This window comes from Archocentrus centrarchus, chromosome 17, assembly GCF_007364275.1.
Source record: "Archocentrus centrarchus isolate MPI-CPG fArcCen1 chromosome 17, fArcCen1, whole genome shotgun sequence".
Taxonomy (NCBI): Eukaryota; Metazoa; Chordata; class Actinopteri; order Cichliformes; family Cichlidae; genus Archocentrus; species Archocentrus centrarchus.
In genome coordinates this window covers 27,567,574-27,593,619 of record NC_044362.1, presented here as the reverse complement: position 1 = coordinate 27,593,619, position 26,046 = coordinate 27,567,574, and the positions used below count along the sequence as shown (strand labels likewise).

The 26,046-nt window shown below is 40.7% G+C and overlaps 2 protein-coding genes across 2 annotated transcripts; both read right to left on the bottom strand.

Moving 5' to 3' along the window:
- Positions 1 to 3,587: 3,587 nt before the first annotated feature.
- On the bottom strand, positions 3,588 to 12,127 carry LOC115796115 (uncharacterized). Its single transcript, XM_030752370.1, has 6 exons — positions 11,868 to 12,127; positions 7,046 to 7,345; positions 6,686 to 6,958; positions 5,277 to 5,354; positions 4,660 to 4,703; positions 3,588 to 4,297 (listed from the first exon to the last, which is right to left on the bottom strand). Exons 1-6 carry the CDS (start codon positions 11,920 to 11,922, stop codon positions 4,049 to 4,051), a joined length of 999 nt encoding a protein of 332 aa, XP_030608230.1. The 5' UTR covers positions 11,923 to 12,127; the 3' UTR covers positions 3,588 to 4,048.
- A 9,811-nt stretch (positions 12,128 to 21,938) lies between these two features.
- Positions 21,939 to 25,371, bottom strand: LOC115796466 (uncharacterized). Its single transcript, XM_030752887.1, has 5 exons — positions 25,267 to 25,371; positions 23,831 to 24,130; positions 23,470 to 23,733; positions 22,891 to 22,980; positions 21,939 to 22,154 (listed from the first exon to the last, which is right to left on the bottom strand). Coding segments are annotated over exons 1-5 (714 nt in total). The 5' UTR covers positions 25,325 to 25,371; the 3' UTR covers positions 21,939 to 22,152.
- Between the last annotated feature and the right edge of the window lie 675 nt (positions 25,372 to 26,046).

Sequence of the window (26,046 nt, the reverse complement as noted above, 5' to 3'; positions counted from 1 at the left end):
GCCTTTATTGTCATTATACAGGATGTACAATGAGATTGGAGGGCCACTCCTGTTCAGTGCCATGTAACAGAAAATCAAACTCTGTAAAATGAAAATAAAAATATTATAAAAATATTATAATCTAGTATAATCAATATGATCAAGAGATATACAGAAAATAAACAATGTGTAAAATATACAAAAAATAGAATGTATAAAAATATATACATACATACCTACATTGGTGCATCTGTACATTGTAAGAAAGTAAATATGTGTATACATATAATAATGAAGATGATGAATATTGCACTTGGTGAATGAATATTGCACTAGTGAATGAATACTGGATATTACACAATATAGGAATGTTAGATATTGTTCAGTATGAATAATATAATATTGCACAGAGATGTGGGTGTTGCACAGTTACAGTAGGTGAGTGTGTGAGTTCAGGGTGGTGATTGCTCTGGCGAAGAAACTGTTCCTGAGTCTGTTTGTTCTGGCTTTGATGCACCTGTAGCGCCTGCCAGAGGGCAGCAGGTCAAACAGGTCAAAGCCAGGGTGTGAGCTGTCCTTGACGATGTTCAATTCAATTCAATTCAATTCAATTTTATTTATATAGCGCCAAATCACAACAAACTGTCGCCTCAAGGCGCTTTGTATTGTGAGTAAAGACCCTACAATAATACAGAGAAAACCCAACAGTCAAAACGACCCCCTATGAGCAAGCACTTGGCGACAGTGGAAAGGAAAAACTCCCTTTTAACAGGAAGAAACCTCCAGCAGAACCTGGACAGTATTCAGTGTGCAAAGATCTATATATATATGATCTATATATATATGTGTATATATATACAATTTTTTAATTTTACATTTTTTAATTTTTTTATGAATTTTTGAAATATTAAAAATAAACAGTGCATTCATGTTTAATTTCAGTGACAAATTTATTGGCTAAATTGTTTGAAATTTGTTACAAGTACTCATTGGGCAACTGTATATAAAATGCTGCAGATAAAAATCTGATTCTTGATCTTTTATCTTTTTCTTACAAATTTTCAAAAATTTGTAAACAATCAACTCAATGATGACTGAAATACAGCCAAATTAGTTTCCAATCCAATATATCACATATTGTACAAATAAAACATTTGGCAGTGGTGCTCTGCAGGCCAGCAGGGCTCTTTTTGTTCACTTCTTTATTACATCTTTTTTCCTGCTCAATCAACAATCAACTAGTGAATCACCCCTCACCCAGTCCATCCTTTTAAAACGAGACAGCAAGAGAGCCACAGCAGAGAGACTGCAAGCAACACACATTAGAGTAAGAGCCCAGCAGGAGTAGAGCAGAGACGACTCAGCAGAGCAATGAAAAAGCAGCAAAGAAACCCAGGACTGGGGAGTCATTGCAAGGAGGCCATGGAGTTGTTTCCTTGGGGTGAATACGTGGTGTTGAAAAGGAGCACCGTCCAGTGGTAGCAGGTGAGTTGGGCAGAGCCACAAGAGAGACAACTGTAGATGAGATAGACTGAGTATACAGTAGCTACTCTTGCTGAGACTGTAAAACATAATATAAGCTTTTGATAAAGCTTATGTTTAGGGCTGGATCAGGTGACCCTGAACCTTCCCTTAGTTATGCTGCTGGCCTAGGCTGCCTATATATATATATATATATATATATATATATATATATATATATATATAGATATATATATATATATATATATATATATATATATATATATATATATATATATATATATATATATATATGTATATATATGTATATATATATATGTATATATATGTATATATGTATGTGTGTATATATATATATATGTATATATATATATATATGTATATATATATATATATATATATATATATATATATATATATATATATATATATATATATATATATATATATATATATATATATATATATGTATATATATATATATATATCACACTGCTTGAACTGCTGTACCACACACAGTTACACTTATGCATGCACTGCTCATCTTATATAATCTGTATATTGCCTTAATATTGTTCCACTGTCTATAGAAAGTCCTATTTATTTATTTATTTATTTATTTTTGCTTGTGTGTGTAGCGACACCCAGCCAATAAAGTTCAACTTCTAAGTCTGATTCTTTGAAAACAGCTGAACGTAATCATAAAATAATTTGAATTGTGTATGAAGCTGTTACAGTCTGAGGGATCTGCAGACCGAGTGTTTGTGCAGAGGACCCAGAAGCAGACACACAAAAGCCGGCTGAGGGGAACTCAAAGCAAGTCATTTTATTGACCGATGTAAAAAGTACAAAAAGAAACGTGAAGCTCAAAAGGGGAACGGAGACTATGACTAAAACTTAGAAAACCCACTAGGAAACACTGGTGAGGTGAACACGAGAATAAACACACAGAGCCTGAGACGTTATACACATGAGGGTGATCATGGGCGGTGGAGACAATGACATACAGCTGAACTGAATCAGCGACAATGAAACAGGAAGCAAAACTAAAAGCGAAGCACAAAAAAAACACCACTCTCAAAATAAAGCAGGGACTGCAAAAGTAAATGGGACTTACACACACACACTCAACATAGGAGACTTGACACAGGAGTGAGGAACACTGAGGCAGGAACTAAATTCTACAGCAACTGGGAACAAGGAACAAAACACATGAGACAAGACAAACAGGGAGTCTTTAAATAAATGCTAGAAAACTCCAAAACTCTGAATCACCTGGTCAAATGAGTCAGTAATAAGAGAGAAGCTGAGGGACCTGAGATCTCTCATAATTTGTCCTTTTAAAACCTCTTAGAAAGCAAAATGATGCCCTTTTCTGTGTGCGTGTGCATGTGTGTGTTGGTCTTTTTGAAATGCACTGATACAACAACTAAGTAGTACAAACAAAAGAATACAATGAAAAACTTGCAAAATTATTTTTTGTCTCATATTTCAAGTACAGCTGTAACAGCTGATCCAAATAAAACTCACTGTATTTTTGATTGATATTTTAGATGCTGATAACAAAGGTCTAATAAAACCCTAAAAAAAAAGTTTTATTTTTATGGTCTCTTTTCTTTAATAAATATGTAATTTATTGCTCATATTTCTATGGTTTCTTGATAAAGATGACATACTCAGTGTACCGACTGCCAGTAACATGAACTCATGAGGGTAAATTTGGGAGAAGCTCCACTGAACATGTGACACTTCCTGAGACTCACTGACTTTTTGTTGTGCTAACGCCTTGCTTGTCTGAAATAAACACAGTTTAGTAAGAAAGTTTTGTTTGCTGCAGTCGGATTTTCCACAGCAAAAATCAAGAACCAACCAAAGGCTTCCTACTGAGACTGGATTTTGATTAGGTGTTAGCGTCAACTCGTTGTCATTGTGCGCACAAGGCACACAACGAAATGATCGTTCCAGATCACTCATCCAGAGATGAGCATCTGCGGTCATGCAGCCAGAGACCGGCTCTGCCATTAGGCAATGTGGTTTAAGTGTCTTGCCCAAGGACACAACACAGTGCAGGGACAGGGGCTCGAACCAGCAACCCTCTGGCTGCAAGGCGAACACTTATCCACTGCACCACTGCCACTAAAGTTTAATATATTTCTCCAACAAAATGTTGATCTATAAAAGGAAAACTTGAAATGTATTCATTTTTAACATTCATTATTAAATACTCTCAAAGCATGGCAATGTTTTAACCTTTTATGTATCTTTAAAATTTTTATTTTTATATGAAATTTTGTTACGTCTCATTTCTCAAGTCTATTCCATAATTATTGATAAAAATCAGATATGCTACATTAGTAAGGACTGCAAAAGGAAAAAAAAAATAAGCATAACTTTATAGCCATAAAATATCATACTTCACAGTAAGCCACCACCATCCATAACCCCAAATTATCATAACAAAAAAAGATAATTCTGGAAAGCTTAAGAAAATTCATTTGTGCTTTATACAAGTTAAGTTGGTCCAACATGCCACCTGTGCCAGCATTTTAGAAAACCTGAGCTGAGACAGAGTTTAAGTGTTCAAAGTTCACGTGTGCTTATTCCTGTAAACAGATTCTGTCGACTGGTCTCCAGCTCTGGGTGTCGGCTGTGGGGCAGGAGATCTGGGCTGAGCAGCTCTGTTAACCTGAGCATATATCGTCTCTGGTTGAGAATTCTTTTTGGTCTTAGTGAGTTCTGGTCCGCGGTGAAACTCCACCAAGGCATAAGTGGATGTTGGAGAAGGACACACATCTGCAGACACATTCTGATTTTGAGTCTGACCTGGAGGCACGTCCTAGAAATAGATCAAAAGCATTTTGTTAGGGCAGTATAATTGTCGACATTATTTCTCTTGAGTAAGTTATAAAACAATAACTGAGGAAGCCTGAACACAAGAGATCATCAGAAACAGTGATGCCCAAGTGTAGTAGGAAGATGCATGAAGCAGGAGCTGTATCAGCAGATTGGGTGGAGCAGTTAGTGTAGAAAGAAGATGGAGGTTGATTTGAAACGTGTAGTTGGACACACAGTTTCAAATAAAACTGATTTTGTTTGGGAGAATCAGTTCTCAGTTGGTTAAGAACGGTTAGATGTTTTATTCCTCAGCGTTTCGGGTAAATTGATAATTTTTTAAGAAAGAAAAAAGTGTTGTCTTACCTGAGGAGCCTCACATGTCGTATTTTCCTTATTCCCTCTTTTTCCTGTAAGTCAATCACAGAAGACTTGAAATAATTCCATGTTGGGAATAACAATGACTCCAGATCAGTTCATGTTAGCTACAGAGAACTTTAAAAGTCCTCTATCCTGACATTATACAGTAAACTGATCAGTCTGCCACAGCTGTGAAATATAACTAAATAAAATCATCCATCTTTTCTGTCAAAGTGATTTTCAGTTTAGACATGTAGTTTAGACAATTTGGATCCATACATTTTAAAGCTAGCAGCTGATTTTATTGCTAATCTTTACCTACTTGAACACTTTTTGAAGAAGTGAGGATAACTTAAGGCAGATATTTTGAATGAAAATAAAATTTTTAAAAACCCTTCACAAGCAGATCTATACTACTGCAGATCTATACTACTGCAGATCTATACTACTGCAGATCTGTACTAATGTAGCAAAGCTGGACTTGACTTATTCTCATGGCATTGCCTAATCATATGAGGGATGTTTATGTGTATCAACTGTAGGCTTAACTGCAATACTAGATTAAAATATGAGCAATTCTTATTCTTATACTGTTATTGATGAAAAAACACAGTGGAACTTACGTTTTTTGACAATGCACAGGACGATGACAATGACACCAACTACAGCCAAAGCTGCAATTATGAAAACTCCACTGGAAACTGTAAGGAAACCAAAATATTATATCAGAAACATTCTGACCAGGTTCAGACCTGCAATTTTAACTTTGCAATTATTTCTATAAAGGCAGAATCATCATCATTCTAGAAGCAGAAACACTTTGTGTTAAATCTCAAAATGTTTTCAACCAGCAGTCATCCAAATGTTATTACTGTAGATGTAGAGCTTTTCAGACCCTTCACTTTTCAAAAGCAGCAAATCCTTTTTAGAGCAGCACGTTAGTTAATGACGTATCTATTTTTTTGTGAGAATTTACTCAATCAAGTGTGTATCACAATATTTGCACGCACATGTTGTTCTTGCTTCTGCAGAGTACAGCAATAAGAAGTGCGTGCATGATCAGAACAGCATCTGAAAACTTTTACCAGTTCTCTCAAAAGCTGATGGGCATTTTCCTTGTGAAAAAAAGAAAAATAGTTATATCCCATTATAGTGCCTTCCAGTCCTTTGAGAGTCTGATATTTTCCTTAGCATAACATCTTTCGTCTCATTAGGAGCATACCCTCGATGTTGTCAGTCATACATACAAGCACGTGGGAGGCCATACAAGCTACAGACTGCTGCATCCTAAGTGCACAAAGGAGCGTTACCGTAGATCCTTCCTCCCAGCAGCTGTAAGACTTTATAACCATCACTGCTCCCAACAAAAACCACAATAGCCTACACAATGTAGGATAATATATAATATACTGTAAATAGTCCGGCACATCATGCACATTGTATATAGTGTTATTATTATTAGTAGTATTAAGGTTAATATTGTTTGTTGATTTTATATATATTCTTTTCTTAATAGTGTGAATTATTATATCTTTATTTATATTTATAATAACTGCGGCTGCTGTTACACCCAAATTTCCCCTCTGTGGGACAATAAAGGCTGTTTCTTCTTCTTCTTCTTCTTCTACTGAACACCATTTTGAGTTATTGGAATTCAATTTTGGCAAAACAGAATACCTTGCCACATTATTGCTTCACTTTGATTTTTCAGGTGTCTGTAAATTCTGCCCTCTGTAGGCTGATCATTTTCATTTCCATCAAACCATGTGGAATCCTTTAATTCCATATCAGTATAGATATCCAGCATGATTTTTATCGCACTAAGATCTGATGTGTTTTCAAAGTGTTGCTTTAATTTTTTGGGTAGTGTATTTCAACAGAAATATATTAATATAAAGAGATAAAGTCTTTAAAAATCAAGAATTAGTTCTTAGTTTTAGTTCTTCGTTGACTTTTCTGCTGCATAAAATCTTTAACTTGTTACAGAAGGATTAAAATGAATCATTCGTGTCATTGTGGCCTTCAGTCTTACCTGTGTTTGTCTCACAGTGAGGTCTGTGCTCCTTACTCTGTTCCCAGCTGACTTTGTTGCTGTGATTACAGATGATGAAGTCTTCATGTAGGTAGACAGTTATAGATGAATGATCATTTTTGGTGTTCAAACTCTTTTCTTCTGCCTGAGTGCAATTTTTGGCATTGCATCTAAAAATGTTGCTGATGTAAGGATCCACTGTGCTGCAGGTCACAGTGATGTTACAGGAGTCTGAGCTGTTGGTCACTGTCAGAATAACTGGAGACACTGGATCTGAGGAATAACAACAGGTGTGAATGGATTTAAAACAGGTCTGTGTCGTGTCAGTATTTTAAAATGAACACAAAAAGAGAAACCTACCTTGGACTTTGACCTTGTATTCAGCTACCGTTTGGTCTTGTTCCCCAACCACGACTGCAGTATAATCTCCACTGTCGTTGTGTTTTACATTCTTTAATAGCAAAGTGTAATTTTGTCGAAACAGCTCAGCCCTTCCTTCATATTTGTCAAACACAACTGGATCATTATTAAAACTACACTTAGCTACATTGTTAGAGGAATTAAATTTCCAGAATAAATCTGTTTTTTTGTCAAGTACAACAGGTTTCTTTACATCCAGGTGTAAGTCCTTTCCATACAGCACAAACACATGTTGGAGCCCTAAAAGAACAGAAAACAACAACAAATCTGATGTCAGAATCATCTCATTAATATGCAACTCATAAACTGAATACAATATGTGTTTTCTCAGTATTTTTCTTTGTTTTTCTTATTGCTTGGTTAATATTGTTAGAGGTCAAAGGTCATTATTTTAGAGCCAGAGACGAAATCACAAAAGCTTTTCCAAAAATTTAAAAACTAACAAACCTAAAAACTAACAGACCCTATGATGTCTCCCAGCTGACAAGGCAGATCAACATTTATAAGTGTAAATATGTTTAAATTGTAAAGAAACCTGCTTATATCAATCAGAGCTCTCAAAAATTAATGTAGAATTGTGTGAAAATGCCAAAATTATAAGAGTGTAGTTTCCCCCAGTCCCCTCCTGAGTCTGACCAATGATCACATGTCACACGTCACCCTTCAAACATTGTCTGTTTAGGTGGTTTCCAACAAACAACATGGGCTTCATAGATAAACTCTGTGGGGAAACCCAGTCCTATTAGGAGAAATGGCTTCCAACTTTATTTTGCCAACTTTATTAAACTAACCAAACTGTGTCTTTCCAGAAGCAACTTTGCTTCCCTCCATTACAGGAGAAGGGAAGCTGACCGTGTATACTCTAGGACCACCTCAATCACATAAACCAAAAATCAGCAATGAAGGAATTAACCATGAAAAATGAATTGAAGACAAAGTTGTAATAAATCTAAAAGTCTTACTCTTAGACTTTCAGATCCTAACAGGAAAAAAATGTTGCTGATGGTTTTTTATCTGAATTCTTTTTATTTGAGTTAGTGCTCAGTTTAGATAAAATAACTTTATCATTCATGTGGAAACGACAGCCTCAATACTGCATTTAATTTGTTAGACGCACTCGTGCTTATCCCAACATATGGCTTAGGAGGTGCACATTAAACAGTATTTATTGAAAACACTCTTTTGTCTGAACTTTGTAAATTTATCACAGTTGTGAAAATGGAACTACAGAGCACTGTGGACTTTTTTTTTTCATTACACTGGAAGTCTTTCTAAAAGTGCTGTAACTAAATTTAAAGAAATGATTCAACTGTTATTTCCTTTAATCAGACAAAAGCCCTGCAGCAGTCTGAGCAGCTGATCTTTTTTTGCATTTATCATTTGCCTGTTTTTGTCCACACTCTGCATTTTGTCCATTTTTTTTCTACAACAGTAGCTTATAATGGGTGAAATGAAGCTTAATGAGACTATAAGATTCCTAAAATTTCAGAATGCATCCGTTCTGCCTCTTATGATAAAAAGATGTTTCATCTGTGTTTATCCAATTTACTCGTCTTCCAGACTTTTGATCCCCAACTTTGATCTTTTCTCCTTCTGTCCACATGTCAAAGTGACACTGGGCAGGGACATCAAATTGTTCTTTATGGGGGGAAATGTTAGCCACTTTGCTCCAAATTTGTTCCCAAATTTATTTAATGGAATAACATAAGACAGTGAAACTAGAGATAAACTCACATTGCTTTTAAGCAGAAACTAATGTCAAACTTAAAAATGTTTGTCCATCCAGCCATCCATCCATCCATTTGCTTTCGTTTATCCTTTTCAGGGTTACGGAGGGGCTGGAGCCTATTCCAGCTGACATAGGGCAAAAGGCAGGGTACACTCTGTACAGGTCGCCAGCCTGTCGCAGGGCTAACACAGAGACAGACAACCATTCACACAATTGTGTGTGTGTGTGTGTGTGTGTGTGTGTGTGTGTGTGTGTGTGTGTGTGTGTGTGTGTGTGTGTGTGTGTGTGTGTGTGTGTGTGTGTGTGTGTGAAAACCGATTGTGTAGGTGTTTATTATTTTGTTCTGCTATCTTTTATTTCTATTTGTAGTATTGTATTTTTTAAAATTTTGGTCTCCTAAAATTGCAGACTATCCACTGATTGTATGGATTTACGTAGAGTGTATATACATCTTTTTAAACAGTGGCTGCAATGGAAATTTTGCTGAACGTTCAGTGACAATAAAGCAATTTTTATCTTAATCTTAATCTTGTGTGCGTCAACAGTAAATCCTGTTTAAAGTGTATGCTTGCACATTCTGATATGTTAGTTAAGTTTTTACTATTAACTGCAGAAGTTCTAAATTCTTCTAAAAACACAAACTCTGTGCTGAATGTTCACCTGATGACTTGCAAAGCATAAATGTGTTTCTTCTCAGTAGAAAGATTTCAGCATTAACATTAAAGCAGTGAGTGGCAGTTCACAGCATTTAAAGCTGACAAGTGAACAAGCTGGAGGGTTTTTGTCGCAGCAGTCAGGGTTTCATATGTGCTGCTTGGTCCACTTGCAGTCTCACAGCTTTAACCACAGACTAAACCATCTCTGAAATGAGATATTAGCATTGTATATTATTATGTAGCATTTCACATTTAGCTTTGATCAGTAACCATTCTATTTTTGTTGATTTCACTTTGTTTTAAGAAGTCATTTAGCATGTGTTATCACCCATTTTATGAGATACTGTTATATAATATTGCTTCATACAGCATCATATGCATGTCTTACACAGGCTGGATATGATTTGTCTTCTGTTGAAACTTAACGAGGAGAGGAAGTTCTTTCAAGCAGAGACATCCTGTCTGTGCAGAGGGATAGGAGCCACCCACATTTGCTGCTGTGCTTGTGGCAGTTAAAGAGTGCAGTGCAAAACATTTGGTACTGCTGTAGCAGAATTAATATTGAATGTGATTCCAATCACCACAATTTCACAAACGCTTATTTGTGGAAATTTATTGATTCAGGGTAACCTTCTTTCAGAGGTATCATATAAATTCCACTAGCAGTGCTAAAACTTTGTCAGAGCATGCCTGAGGGAGGTTTTTGAACACTACTGTGTACAAGTACTATGTATTAATATCTGTCTGTCCGCTATATGAATACATGACCACTGGAAATTACGGAAACATTAATGAGAAGAGTTACAATTCTTGGTCTGGTGCCTTTCTCTCCTTCCTGGGTCCCTACTGGTACCAGTTCTCTGGTACTTGTACTGGTACCAGGAATGCAATTCATGCCATAATTACCACAATTTGATATCCATGTAGATGTCAAATTGTAGAAGTCATGGCACAGACCGCCAGAATTTTTTTCTCTTAAATATTTGGTGTTGAATGCACATTACCAAAAACATGAAAATGCGTAAGTATATATATAATTCTTATGATATAAAAATATAATAATATATTATATGTATCCATCCATCCATCTATCCTCTTCCACTTATCCTGTTCAGGGTCACGGGGTGGGGGGGCTATCCCAGCTGACATAGGGTGAGAGGCAGGGTATATGATGTGAAAATTAAAATATATATTTGTTTGAATTTAATACATCAGTCACTAAACCAGCCTCTTTCTCCCTGGTGCTGCCAAGGCTAGTAATCTCTTCCAAACTGAGCTGGGTATGGCGGCTACAGCAGGTCCAAATGAATGGAACAAGCAGTTCATTAATCAATTAAAGAGGAAAAGGATAAAAAGGAGAGAGAGACAAACCTGAACTGGTACTCTTATAGAAATAAAAAATCAGAATGAAAACATTGCCCTTAACAATTAACTTGTTGAGCAGGTTTTTAACAAGATGACAACCAAAGTAATCCTGAGGATGACTCTAGCAGCTGCTCACAGGTGCAGTTTGTTCATGAGCATCTGACACAAAGTTGTGGTTGGAAACATAGACAGTGGGAGAGAAGTGATACTCACAGAGGAAAAGAGGGCCAGAAAGACAGAAAAAGAGAGATTTACGGGAAGTAACCAGGAATAGACATCCGTGTGTGTGTGCGTGTGGGGGTGTGGGTGTGTGTGGGTCATATAGATATGCCGTATGCTTTGTTGAGTTAATGAAGAGGAAGAAAAAAAAACCTGTTGCTGTGACCCATCAAACATCTGTGTAAACTGATGATCCAAAGAGTCCCATGATGTATTACTGATCACATTACCGCACCCAGTTGCATTGCTGTTATATTCTGTATTGCTTGGTAATAATTTGTGTATTACCATATTTGACCAAGCAGACACTTCAAGAAGCAGAGCAACAATGTAACATGTGGCCAGGTCAACATTTGCATTTATATTTAGCTGATGAAGTGCTGAACATGAAACCACAGCACATTCATCATCTTCATACAATAAGGCGGTTAAATGCACTAACCAGCTCCATGTTACTGTTATTCACACATCAACGAGGAGACATTTACTTTGAAATTAATTCAGATTTCTTCATTGTAAATGTGTTAAAAATGGACCTACTGCAACACACTGTCAGTACCAATATATTTCTTTCCTTGTGATTTATTTCACAGGGTATTTACTTGACTTTTTTTCCTCTCTGGCACTTATCTAGGCTGTTTTATTTACTGTATGTATTTTACAAGACATTTTAGTGTTATGGTACAATAACCACATTTAAACAACTACAAGAGATAAATCACTTTGTTATATTAGTGTAAAATATAATAATATATAATAATAAAATAATAAGAGTATAAAAATACATGTTTACCTTGTATTTCAAATGAATACAGCAATAAAACTCCCCAAAATAAAATGCGATCCATCTCTGTGCATGCCTTGACAATCAGGAAATGCAAGCTTCCTCATTCAAGATTCCACAGAACGCAGCAAAACACTCAAACCATGAGTAACCACAGTGAGAAGTTTACATAAATGAGCTAACTACAACTGACCACGCCATGAAACTTTAGACTGACTTTGTAAATATGTCACCTGTCTGCTTAGCCTCATTTCTTCGAGTCTCACACGTTCCCCCACGTGTCACAATTGCTTTTGATTTTTTTCTGTAGGCTTTTTCTTTCTATCATTCTCTCTCTCTCTTGTGCTCTCTCTCTCTCTCTCTGTAGTAGAATAAACTGAACTGTAACCAGTGAACACAGTGAGAGCAACTGGAGTTCAGTATCCTACCCAAAGATACAGCAGACTGGAGGAGCCAGGGATCAAACCACCAACCTTATTAGTACCTCTTGAACTACAGCGTCTTGGTATAGGGGCCAAGGCACCCCCCCCCCCCCCCCCCCACACACACACACACACACCCAAATAGATATAAAAATATAGGCATGTAGACAGGATCAAGACAACCTTGTGAAATTCAAACTGAGCATCAGAATGAGAAGAAAGGTGATTTAAGTGAAAATGGCACGGCTGTTGATGCTGTTGGACAGGCTGAAACTGCTGATCTACTGGGATTTTCCCACACAACCATCTGTAGGGTTTACAGAGAATTGCTCAAAGAAGAGAAACTATCCAGTGAGCTGCAGTTTTTTGGATAAAAATCCTTTGTTGATGTCAGAGGTCCAAAAATTTCCAGACTCCTCAAGCTGATAGGAAGGCAGTACAGGCCGATTGACATTCTTTACAAACAAGGTATACACAAGAGCATCTCTGAATTCACAACACGTCACACCTTGAAGCAGATGTGCTTACAGCATCAGAAGACCACACTGGGTATCACCGCTGTCAGCTAAGAACAGGAAACTGAGGCTACATTTTGCATGAGCTCACCAAAACTGGACAATAGAAAACTGAAAAACCTTCCTTGGTCTGATGATTCTAATAACTGATTCTGTAATTCTGAAGGACAAAGTGGGGTCCAACCCAGAACCCAGCATAACTAAGGGGTGGTTCAGGGTCACCTGATCCAGCCCTAACTATAAGCTCGATCAAAAAGGAAAATTTTAAGCCTAATCTTAATAATAGAGAGGGTGTCTGTCTCCCGAATCCAAACTGGGAGCTGGTTCCACAGAAGAGGCGCCTGAAAGCTGAAGGCTCTGCCTCCCATTCTACTCTTAAGTATCCTAGGAACCACAAGAAAGCCAGCAGTCTGAGAGCAAAGTGCTCTATTTAAGTGAAATGGTACTTTGAGGTCTTTAAGAAAAGATGGGGCCTGATTATTCAAGACCTTGTATGTGAGGAGAAGGATTTTAAATTCTATTCTGGATTTAACAGGGAGCCAATGAAGAGAAGCCAATGTGGGAGAAATATGCTCTCAGTCAGGGGAGGCCACTTGACTGTTCTATAAGACCATTTTATAAAACTGTTTTCTGAATTATTTCAACACTTTAATGGTGAAAATTGCAGAATTTATGCACTGCCTGTTCAAACACATGTAAGAAATGGTTTTGCTGTGTCACATACAATAAATGAAACAGGCGGTTGGCGCATGCCCATTGCTGTCTCTCTTTATATCGCCAATACACATGCTTCATTACACATGTGCTACACATGCTGATCTTCCACATATATAGAATGAATGTATGAGACATGTTTATTCCTGGTAATTGGTCATGAATGCATGGTGAAAATACACGGAAAGTACCGTTCTGCACCGATATGGGGCAGTGCCACAGCACTGTGCAACAGAGTAATGGAGATATTCGTGGAGAAGGATAGGCGCATGGACTTCATCTTCAAAGAAAGGTATACATGTTTGTTTTTGTTTATTTAAAAAGAGACTCCGCCCCCCCAAAAAAGAAAAAAATATTTGACCTTACATTAAATATTTAGTTTTTCTTGCCATCGTTTTTGGACAGTATGGAGTTGATTAAAGCATAAATAATCATTTGCATAATTAAAATTGAAATATAAGCTTCTATTTTGGGTTCATATATGTGAACATCCAACTCCAGACGAGTCAGTGCCTCACCCGTCACAAACCTCACCGCACGTCACTGCTTTGGAGTTCCTATCGGTACTCTAGCTTTGAAGAACATATCCTGGTCAAAAATGACTCCAAGATTTCTCAGTGTTACTGGAGGCCAAGGTAATGCCATCCAAAGTATCTGGTTCGACACCATGTTTCTAAGATTTGTGGGGCCGAGCACGAAACTTCAGTTTTATCTGAATTTAGAAGCAGGAAATTAGAGGTCATCCAGGTGTTATGAGAATGGTGTGGCCCCTTTAAGAGAGAGAGAAGGAACAGCAGTGTGACATGCGTGGGGGCGAGTGCATGTGGGAGGGGGAGAGATGCAGCGCGAGTGTGAGGGCAGATGCTAGTTGAGCACTATAGAAAGAAGACACAGTTTGTACAGCAGGTCGTGATTATAAAATAAAGCTGTTGCTCCAGCGGACAGTGGTGTCCCGTCTGTTGTTTCCACGGTGGAGAATAAGGGAGTTAACCCCGAGGTATTCGGCCCTGGAGAAGAGTAAATCTCCCCTGTGCTCTCTGACCCCGGTCTGAGAGCTGCTGCAGGAAAGGTTAACACTGGCGACCACGAAGGGACCGGGATTCCTCTGACGTTCCAAGGAAAGAGCAGCGGTGAGCAGAGAAACTGTGAAATAAACTGGGACAGTTAAACCAGGCTAAACCTTATAGTTTACCACATTGGACTGAGCAGCTAGGCTAATACCAAAATGGCGGCTCGCAACCCATGGCCTACTGTCGCAGACCTGCGCACACATGCAACTAGCCACACGAACCCATCCGGGGTGCTAACAGCAGCTAACGTGAACTTAAAAGAGGCATCAACTGGCTATATGGGCAAAAGAAGCAGGAAATATGCACATCCTAACCCTTTTCTCTGTGAAGAGGAGCCGTTTGGAATACGGCAGACAGTGGCTGAAACACCACATGACCCCCCACAGCCCAAGTGGTCAAGCACAAACCTCTTTCTCAAAGATGTTGAAAACACCTGTGCCCTTCCGGACAGTGGGGATAGCGTACTGAGCCACCCATATTCTCAGGTACAGAGTCAACAGTACGCAACATCATCACCTACTATTACTGTTGCAACCCCCCACTCCAACCCATTTTCTCCGGTACACCAAAACAGCTTTGTCCAGAGCACCCCCATTTCTCAAGCATCCTCCTGTCCCGCCCGCACCGGACCTTGGACACCCAGTTGCAACCCACCTGAGGAGACTCTACAGTTAATGCACTTGCCCAGCAAATGTGTTCAGCCCAAACTACGAATACAGCAGCCCCCCAGTTTGTACCATCAGCCCTCTTCTGAGAGCGAGGATGATTAAGATTATAGAGAGAGAGTTCCCACCTTAAGGCCTGGTCAGTATGATGGCACTACTCCATGGAAAGAGTTCCTGCACCGGTTTGAGAGCTGTGCAAAGGCATATTATTGGTCAGAGAAGACCATGATAGTCCAACTAAAGTTTTGCCTGGTGGGAGCTGCAGGAGCTATCATCCACAGGAACCCTCGGTCATCACAGTGGAATTACCGCCGCCTGGTGGAAGAGTTGGAAACTGCATATGGCCCTTCTTCAGAATATGCAGCTGCAGTGGCTATCGAACTGAGACAACGTGTCCGCCAAGTGGGTGAAGCCCTACACGTGTTGAGAGATGACATATATGGTAAAGTGGCAATGGCTTACAGTGACAGAACAGAGACTGAGCAAGACACTATAGGCGTTGAAGTTTTCACTAATGCTGTGGGTGACGCAGAGATTGTGCAGAAACTGTTGGAACAGCGGCCTCACACACTAGCCCAAGCTTATAACATTGCCCGCCGTCACGAAACCACCAAGCAGGCGGCATCGTACGTAACCACCCTCATGCACACTGGGACACGTAACCTGGCTGAACGAAGGTCACGGGCAGCTGTTATCCGGAAAGGGATCGAGGCAGAAGGCCCAGAGCCCACCACCACACGTAAACCGTGGGGGGGTAAAGGACAGAATGAGGGGGTGCGTTGTCATAACTGCTCCGGTCTGGGTCACCTGAAGAGGAACTGCCCCTCACCAAGGAAGAACACCAGACCTCAGGCTCCATCATCCTCTCCCAGAAGCTCGGGGCCCAATGCACTTCACCTCAAACCCAAATGCCAAGAAATGAGCATTCACATGCTGGTGCATGAGCTGGAGGTATGTGCAGTTTTGGACACTGCAGCAGGGAAGAGTGTCCTGCCTGCGAACCTCTACAACGCCATTCATCCGGAGGTCCGCCCTCACCTTCAAATATCTGAGACAGAGACTGTGATTGGGGTTGGGCCTGGTGATGTACCTGTCCTTGGTGAGGCATATATACCTGTACAGATTAACAACCGGCAGGTGAGCGTGCATTTCCTGGTGGCTGACATAACTAGCAGGCCTAATGAGGCAATCCTCGGTCATCCATTTCTGGTCCAAGCCCAGGCGCACCTTGACTTTGGAAACCACCGTATAATACTCTTTGGAGAGGAAGTGCCACATTTTCAGCCACCGAACAAATCTAGGGCATTTGTAGTGAGAGTGGCCCGGACTGTGGTGCTGGAGGCCGGAGAGGAGTATATGGTCCGAGGCAACACCCATACTGGAGAAACAGTGAGGGGGGAGATGATGTTGAGCCCCACCAAAGGTTTTGTGGAGAAACACAAAGTGCTGGTTGCCCGTGGAGTGGTGCAGGCTCAGTCCTCTAAAGTTGTGCCCATCCGCATCTTTAACCCTGGTAACTCTGCCATAACAATTAAGAAGGGGGCCATTGCTGGGATCCTTCAGCCGGCCCAAGTTCTGCCTCAAGCAACCGCAGTCCAGCCTGAGCTGACTGCGGGCAGCATCCCCGTTGTTCCCCAGCATCTACAGGAACTCTACACCCAGAGTTCTGCTGAGCTTAATGCAGGGGAGCAGCTCCAGCTAGCACAGCTGCTGTCAACTTATGGCGGCGTGTTCTCCACAGGCCCCAGCGACCTTGGCCGCACCAACTTGGTGCAGCATGATATTATGACACGACCTGGTATCCCAGTCAAGCAGCCACCACGCAGGATGGCGGGGGTTAAACAACAGAGTGCCGACCAACAGATTCAACAGGGCTTGGAGGCAGGCCTAGCCCGCAGCAGCCACAGTAGCTGGGCGTCACCCATAGTGATGGTACGTAAAAAGGATGGAACATTTCGCCTCTGCATAGACTATAGGGCCCTGAATGACTGCACTATCAAAGATGCGTACCCACTGCCCCGCATCCAAGACACATTGGACACCCTCTCCACTGCCAGGTGGTTCAGCACACTAGACCATGCATCTGGCTACTGGCAAGTTGAACTAACCCCAAGAGCTCGTAAAGCAGCAGCCTTCTGCACCCGAAATGGACTGTTCGAATGGAATGTCATGCCCTTTGGACTGTGTAATGCTCCAGCGACATTCCAGCGACTCATGGACCGTGTCCTGGCCGGCATGCAATGGGAAACCTGCCTGGTTTATCTGGACGACATCATTGTGCTGGGCAGAGACGTGCCAGAGATGCTGGAGCGGCTGGGCCAAGTTTTCACCAGGCTCCACCAAGCTAACCTGAAACTAAAGCCTGCAAAGTGTTGCCTCTTCCGCCACCAAGTTGCCTACCTGGGTCACATTGTATCAGAGGATGGTGTCGCCACTGACCCCAGTAAAATCCAGAAAGTGAAGGAGTGGCCAACACCCACATCAGTTCAGGAGGTCCGCCGTTTCATCGGTCTCGCATCCTATTATCGGCGGTTTGTGAAAGGCTTTGCCACCATAGCTGAGCCCCTCCATGCCCTGACCAAGAAGTATGCACGGTTTCAATGGACTGAACAATGCCAGGCAGCATTTGACAAACTCAAGTGCCTGCTTACCACTGCGCCAGTCTTGGGCTACCCACTTGACCAGGGCGACCTGGTACTGGACACCGATGCAAGTGATGTGGGCATTGGCGCTGTTCTCTCCCAAATCCAGCAGGGGAGGGAACGTGTCCTAGCATATGGCAGCCGCAAGTTGTCTAGGACTGAACAGAACTACTGTACCACCAGGCGGGAGCTGTTAGCAGTGGTTGAGTTCACGTCACACTTCCGGCAGTACCTCCTGGGGCGGTCTTTTGTTGTTCGTACAGACCACAGCAGTCTTCGGTGGCTAACCAAGATGAAGGAACCTGAGGGACAGCTTGCCCGGTGGCTTGAGAAACTTAGTGAATACAACCTGGAGATCATCCACCGCCCAGGTCGGCTGCACAGCAATGCAGACAGCCTCTCCAGGAGGCCTTGCCCCCAGTCATGTCCATGCAAGCTGCCCAGTCCCTCCCCTCATCCAGTGAGTGTCAGACATCAGGCGGTGCAGTGCGAGTTGGACTCTGGTGTCAACCAAGTGCCACAGTGCTCAGTGGGGGTAGGCAGACACCCCGGGTTGGCAGCAGTGGGTCCAGTGGGGGTGGAGGAAGCTTCACTTGCCAATACAGACACTTTGAGTTACACGGAGAGAATTTACCTGACTAAGACTGATGAGGCTGACACTAAACTGTTTTGTGGTTGGTCTTTACAGGAGCTGCAGCAGGCCCAAAAAGCTGACCCAGACATTGCTCCCATCAGAACCTGGTTGGAGGCCAGTAAAGAACGTCCTCCATGGGCAGCAGTTTCACAATACAGCTCTGCCACAAAAACGTACTGGAGCCAATGGAAACGGCTCTACTTCCAAAATAGAATACTGGTTAGGCGGTATTACTGCCTTGATGACACCCACTTCTACCCCCAGATTGTGCTGCCTCGTGTCTTCCGGCCCGATGTCATGAAGCAGATGCATGAGGGACCGGTTGGTGGACACTTTGGCGGGGAGCGCACGGTCACTCGGCTGCAGACCCGATAATTCTGGTACCGGATGAGGGAAGACGTCTCCCTCTGGTGTGCCACCTGTACCAGCTGTGCATCCAAGGCCAGGCCCCACAAAACACCACAAGCACCGATGGGCACTGTTCGTGTTGGAGCCCCAATGGAGCGTGTCGCCTTGGACATTATGGGCCCATTGAATGAGACAGAGCGCCGTAACAGGTATGTGCTCGTCATACAGGACTATTTCACTAAATGGGTAGAAGCCTTTTCCCTGCCTAATGACAAGGCAGTAACTGTTGCTGAAGTGCTGGCTTCAAAGTGGGTGTGTCGTTATGGAACTCCACAGTCGCTGCACAGTGACCAAGGCCGGAACTTCGAGTCTGAAGTGTTCCAGGAAATGTGTGCACTGTTTGGTATAGAGAAAACACATACCACACCTTTCCGACCTCAGTCTGATGGCCAAGTTGAACGGTTCAATGCTACCCTACAAAAGATCTTGGCCACCACAGCGGAGCGTTGCCACTGGGACTGGGACCTCATGATCCCTTATGCAGTGATGGCCTACAGGGCGACAAAGCATAGTGCAACTGGGTTCACTCCCAACTTCATGATGTTTGGAAGGGAAGTGAGTGAGCCGGTGGACCTCGTGGCAGGCCTCCCATTGGACCCTGAAGAGACCCTTTCAGCCCCTGAGTATGTACAACAACTCCGAGAGCGCCTAGAGCTGGCACATCAAATTGCCAGAGAAGCACTTGGGGAGTCTGTGAAACGGGCAAAGAGAGAATACGACAAGAACTGTTGCCGCACACAGTACCAGGTGGGTGATGCGGTTTGGTATCTCATCAAAGGTACGCGCAAAGTTAAGAGCAAGGTTAGAAAGTTCCTTCCATCCTATGAAGGCCCGTACTTTATCCTGGGGCAGTTAGATGATCTGGTGTATCGTATTCAGAAATGCCCCAGGACCAAAGTTAAAGTGGTTCATCATGACCAGCTGAAACCTTATCGTTCTCGTGATCCCCTGGATAATGCCTGGGTCAGACAGCATGCTGGAAGCTGGACACCAGTGGAGGTGTCACCCCCCACTTTGGACGAGGATCCTATGGACACCGGTCTGGGTTTGTCGCAACTGTTCCTTGTGGCAGACACCAAGGGGACCCCAAGCACCATCCCTTCAGGTCCAGCAGTGGAAATCCCAGCAGCTGCAGCTGCAAACTCTTCCACCTCCCCTTGTCTGGACTTTCCTGCCTCTGAGGACCCTTGTGATAGTGGGGGTAGTGCTTCAGCACTATTTCAGCAGGACCAGCGCCCCCAAAGGCCAAGGCGCAAGCGGAGACCACCGACCAGGTTGGGTGAGTGGGTGACTCAGTGAGTCTTGGGATCACGGACAGTTTGGGACTTAAAAAGGGACAATGAAAGAAAGTTGGGGTTATTGTTGAATTGAAGTGAAGACAACTGTTCTAGTATGTCTGTGCTGTTTGAGACAAGAGGTTTTATTATGTTCAATTTAAAAAAAAAAAAAGCTGGGTGTAGCAGCTTATTGTTGTATACTGTCCTTGTGTTATTTCTCGGTTAGGTGAAATGGGGTTGTTGTGTCATCCCATATGTTCCATGGCACGGATGCCTCTCCAGCTGATATCTGCACTGCCTTGATAAGCACTTCATCACACAATGAACTTTTTTTTTTCTCTACGTTACGGTCCCTTTCTCTACTGCTCCCCCTGAGCAAAGTGACCTTAATGTACATGTTATGTTGCAGGCACTGTGTTTTTTTTTTGCAGGAATGAATGTGCTGTTATTGTGCTGGATTGGACTTCTGGGATAATGTCCATCCAGAGTGGGGGTAGTGTTATGAGAATGGTGTGGCCCCTTTAAGAGAGAGAGAAGGAACAGCAGTGTGACGTGCGTGGGGGCGAGTGCATGTGGGAGGGGGAGAGATGCAGCGCGAGTGTGAGGGCAGATGCTAGTTGAGCACTATAGAAAGAAGACACAGTTTGTACAGCAGGTCGTGATTATAAAATAAAGCTGTTGCTCCAGCGGACAGTGGTGTCCCGTCTGTTGTTTCCACGGTGGAGAATAAGGGAGTTAACCCCGAGGTATTCGGCCCTGGAGAAGAGTAAATCTCCCCTGTGCTCTCTGACCCCGGTCTGAGAGCTGCTGCAGGAAAGGTTAACACAGGCCTTAATTTCTTTAATACATTCCTGCAGTTTAACTAATTGTTGTGTGTCATCTGGTTTCATGGATAGATAAAGCTGAGTATCATCTGCATAACAATGAAAATGTATGCAATGCTTTCTAATAATACTGTCTAAGGGAAGCATATATAATGTAAATAGAACTGGTTCTAGCACAGAACCCTGTGGAACTCCATAATTAACCTTAGTTTGTAAAGAAGACTCCCCATTTACATGAACAAATTGGAGAGTATTAGATAAATATGATTCAAACCACTGCAGTGCAGTAACTTTTAACACCTCTGTGCTATAATCACTGTAATAAAATGTTATGGTCAGCAGTATCAAAAGCTGCACTGAGGTCTAACAGGACAAGCACAGAGATGTGAGAGGCCATGAGAAGCTTATTTGCAACCTTAACTAATGCTGTTTCAGTACACTGATGAATTCTGAAACCTGACTGAAACTCTTCAAACATTACATTCCTCTTGAGACAATCAGTTAACTGTTTTACAACTACTCAAGAGATAGTTGAGATAAAACTTAAAAGTTGGTGGTATGTAGTCTCTCTCTCTGGTACTTTACAGGTATATATACAGTATATAGTTTGTGGATGGTGTCTGCTATACAATTTCACAATTTCACTTTTCACATGTTATCTACCTATTGTATTTTCCTTGCCCACATCATAGTGCTTATGACAAAGCTATAAACATTCTCTAGAAATTTAACTTAGAAGCTGCAGGTATGTTACAGTATATTCCTCAAGAAGGAAAACAAATAAAAGAGAAACTTTATATGAGACATGATAACAATTTCAATATAAAAGAAAATTAAAGGTAGTAAAAACAACAATACAAAAATACAGTCATTAAAAAGTAATTATTCCAATCATTTAGAAGCAGGAGGAATATCTTGTGACACTTAAAGTAGGTACAGTTAAGGCTACTGCGACCACATTTTTAAAAAATTATTAATCAGTAACAAAATATAAAAATAATATTTCTCTGCCAGGTATGAAAGATGGGAACAGTATTCATCACAAACGTTCTGCTTGAACTCATCCACCGTGCACCAAGGCATTCCTGAGAAAGTTTGATTCCAATATTTGTCTGGTTTGATGTCCTAGAAATAAATCAAAATGTTTTTGTTAGAAAAATGTTATCTTGCATATTAATCAAGCAGTTGGAAATCAAAAAGTGATGTCTAAGAGTGGCAAGGATATATGGACTGGGTTTTTATCCATTTAAACAGTTTTTGAGAAGGAAGCATAACGTGATGATCTGCATCTGAGTGAATGTGATTGTTTAAATTAGATTGTAGAAATTAGATACACATCAGGAAAAGCTTCTGGTTAAGGCAGTTCTGAGTGACTGCATCTGTACTCCAGCAGTTAGAAAACAGGCTATACGCATTATTGTATACTTTATCTTGATCAAGTCTACAGAAGCAACATCATCGTTGTATTTTTATTAACAAAGCCATTCTGGGTAAACGCCCTTCTTGTCTGTGTAATATCACATGAGGTACAAACAGCTCTTTTGATTTTCACTCCTCTAGCTACTTTTCTGAAGCTGGACCTAATATTATGTTCACTGTTTGTTTACTTTTCTTGTTATATTTGTCTCATGTTTGTTTTTGTTTTGAATATATATTTTTTGTGGAAAAACAAACATTTTGAGTGGAAACTACATCTTTAAAACCTCATTACAAAGTGAATCTACACTGCTGTACCAAAACACAAGTAGGCATTGCCTTATCTTACAAGGATTTATGTGTGTGTGTGAAATACATGCTTGAATACAAGACTAGATTTCTGTGAATTTAGTATAGTGGCAATCCACAAAACACTGGCACTTACATTTCGTGACAATGCAAAAGGCACTGAAGGCAGACAAGAAAACGAGGCCAAGTGAAGCTGAAATCTGAATTATGCTGGCTCTGTTGGAAACTGTGAAGAAATCAAAAAATGCATCAGGAAATATTCTGGCTGGGTTCTGCATTGCAATAACTGTAATTATTTCTGTTAGGGCAGACTTGCTCTAGAAGCAGAAACACTGATAACTATTACAAGATAGCTTTTCAGTGACCGCTTTCCTGCAGAAGCATTTTTTTTTTCTAATAATGATAGTATCAAACAATTTAATGTCACAGTCCTGCATATACAGTATGTTATGCTTGCAGTCATGGAAAATACGGTGCATTCATGATCAGAACAGGATGTGAAAACTTTTACAAATTATTGAAAAGCCAGTGGTTTATGGGAAGAAGAAATGTTTCCCAATTACACTGTAATTAATTCTCTACCAAACCAAACATGGTGTTTTTGAGAGTTTAACTGGCAGCTTCTGTTTCATCTGGAAACAGATAAAATCATTAAAGTTCAAAAATTGCTTTTAGTTCATTGAATGTTCTTCATTCACTGCAGTTATGGTCTTACCTGTCTTGCAGTCAGGTGTGATCTTACTCTGTTCCCAGCTCACATGGTTGCTGTGATTGCAGTTGATGGAGTTTTGTTGCATGTAGACAATGAGAGAGGAATGATAGTTTGTGCCTTTAAAGCTATTTTCTTCCACCTGAGAGCAGTTTTTGGAATCACATCTAAAAGTGCGGTGGATTCGTGAGTCCACTGTGCTGCAGGTCACGGTGTGGACACAGCTGCTGGACACAGATTTCACTGCCAGGTTAACTGGAGACACTCGATCTGCCAAATAAGAATGGATGCAAATGGATTTAAAATAGATCAATAGTGTGTATGATCCATATTATTTCTAAATAATGATAAAAGATGAACAGCCTACCTTGGATTGTGACATTGTATTCAGCCACTGTTTGGTCTTGTCCTCCAACCACGATTGCACTATAATTTCCACTGTCGCTGTGTTTTACTTTCTTCAGTAGCAAAGAGTAATTTTGTCCATGCAACTCAGCCCTTCCTTCATATTTGTCAAACACAACTGGACCATTATTAAAACTACATTTAGCTACATTGTTAATGGTATTAAATTTCCAGAATAAATCTGTTTTTTTGTTGAGTACAACAGGTTTCTCTAGACCCAGGTGTAAGTCGTTTCCATGCAGCACAAACACATGTTGGAGCCCTAAAAGAACAGAATAAAAAGAAAAATCCCCCGATGTCAGAATCATGTACACAAACTCAACGGGTAAAAATTTACATCTGGTTATTTCAACTGCTGATCACTAAAATTAATATGGAATAGTGTGAAGTCTCCTCCATGCTCTTAGGACTGCTAGTTGACACAGCAAACCTTCTGGCAATGGCACACATTAATGTGCCATCCTGGAGGAGCTGGACTACCTGTGCAACCTCTGTAGGGTTCAGGTATAGCCTCATGCTACCAGTACTGACACTGACCCCAGCCAAATGCAAAACTAGTGAGACAAAAAGTCAGAAAAGATGAGGAGGGAAAAATGTCCTGTTTTGGGGACAAAACAGGACATTTTTCTGTTTTGGGGACAATATCCCAGATGTTTAATTTACTTGATGCTACACTCACATTACAAAGTGTTCCTTAACTCTTTTTTTTTTTTGAGCAGTGTACAAATAAGACCATACAGTATGAGAATTATGAGGTTCTTTCAATAACATCTTTGTAACTGACTAAATGCAAAACACAGGACACAAAGGACGATCACAAAAAAAAAAACAGGAACTGATAACTGAAACTAAACAGGGGAACATCGACAACAGTGAAGTTGACACTGCAGGGAAAGACACAGCAGGTAGGGAAATGTGAAATAAACTCTAATACCAACAGCAATTGCAACAAGGACCTAAACACTCATAAAAACTAAGGAAATATAAGATGAAAATAGGAAACAATAAACAAACTAAGAACCAAATAGAGAATAGTTAATAATAAACAAGAAATCTGAGCCCATAAACTGAAAGATCCTGGATCAAAACCCAGGATCATGACACAAGGCAGTGGCAGAGGGTTAATAGTGTCAGACAAGGTTTTGCCATATGAGGAACAAAACCAGGTGTGTCCATGTAAAATTATATTCAGCAAGTCAATGCCAATATTTCCCCTGTCTGTTATTTATTTACTAGACTTTCTTCCTCACCTGTCCTCATAATTTTTTGTTGTATGTAATAATTTGTTGTATGTATTTTACAATAACAAGATACTGCTATGGTACAACACCTATATTTGAAAAATGCAGTAAATGGAAATCAACAAGTTGAATTATTAGTATAAAAATTAGTTTTTACCTTGTATTTGGCATGAACAGTGCCATAAAAAAGCTCCCCAAAGCACAATACGTTCCATCCTGACACAAATTCATAACTTCAATGTGAGGAAGCAGAACCATTCCCTATGTATGGGGCAGTTTGATTTCAGCAAACTTTGTCATTTCCCAGAATGCACATCTTTAGTTCCTCTTCTAAGATGTTTTTTTTAAAATCAGTATTCCCTGAAAATCATCATGATCATGAGCTAGCTCTCCTGGGTTTGGCCAGTTTTTCAAAATTTAATGAAATGAAGTCATGAAGATTTCTGTCCAGAAGAATGGGAAAATGTACTTAATTTAAAAGTAAAGGTAGGACCATGCATACAGTGGAGTTTACACAGTTTCATTTGTATTGAATGAGTATGAACTGTGAGATTACCGTGGACACTGTTCCCCATTATCTCTGAAAAGTGGTATCAGTGTCGTATTACTGCAATACTGTCAGGTGAGAGACCAGAGATGATGTCATCATATGTGAGCACTTAATTTATAGCTGCCACATATCAACAGCACACATTCACTGGCTATTGGAAATGTGGCTCTGAAAGAAAATACTGAAACATACCTTTCACAACTCATTCTCTTATACATCTGTGTACTGATATATATATATAAATATGGGTATTAAGGTAAATATGAACAAGACAAAATATAATGAAAATCCTGTGGCTAGACAGTTGATAATATAGGCTGAGATAATGAAGACAGCTGAAACTAAACAGGGAAAACAAGACATAGAAGCAAAAGTAAATACAGCACA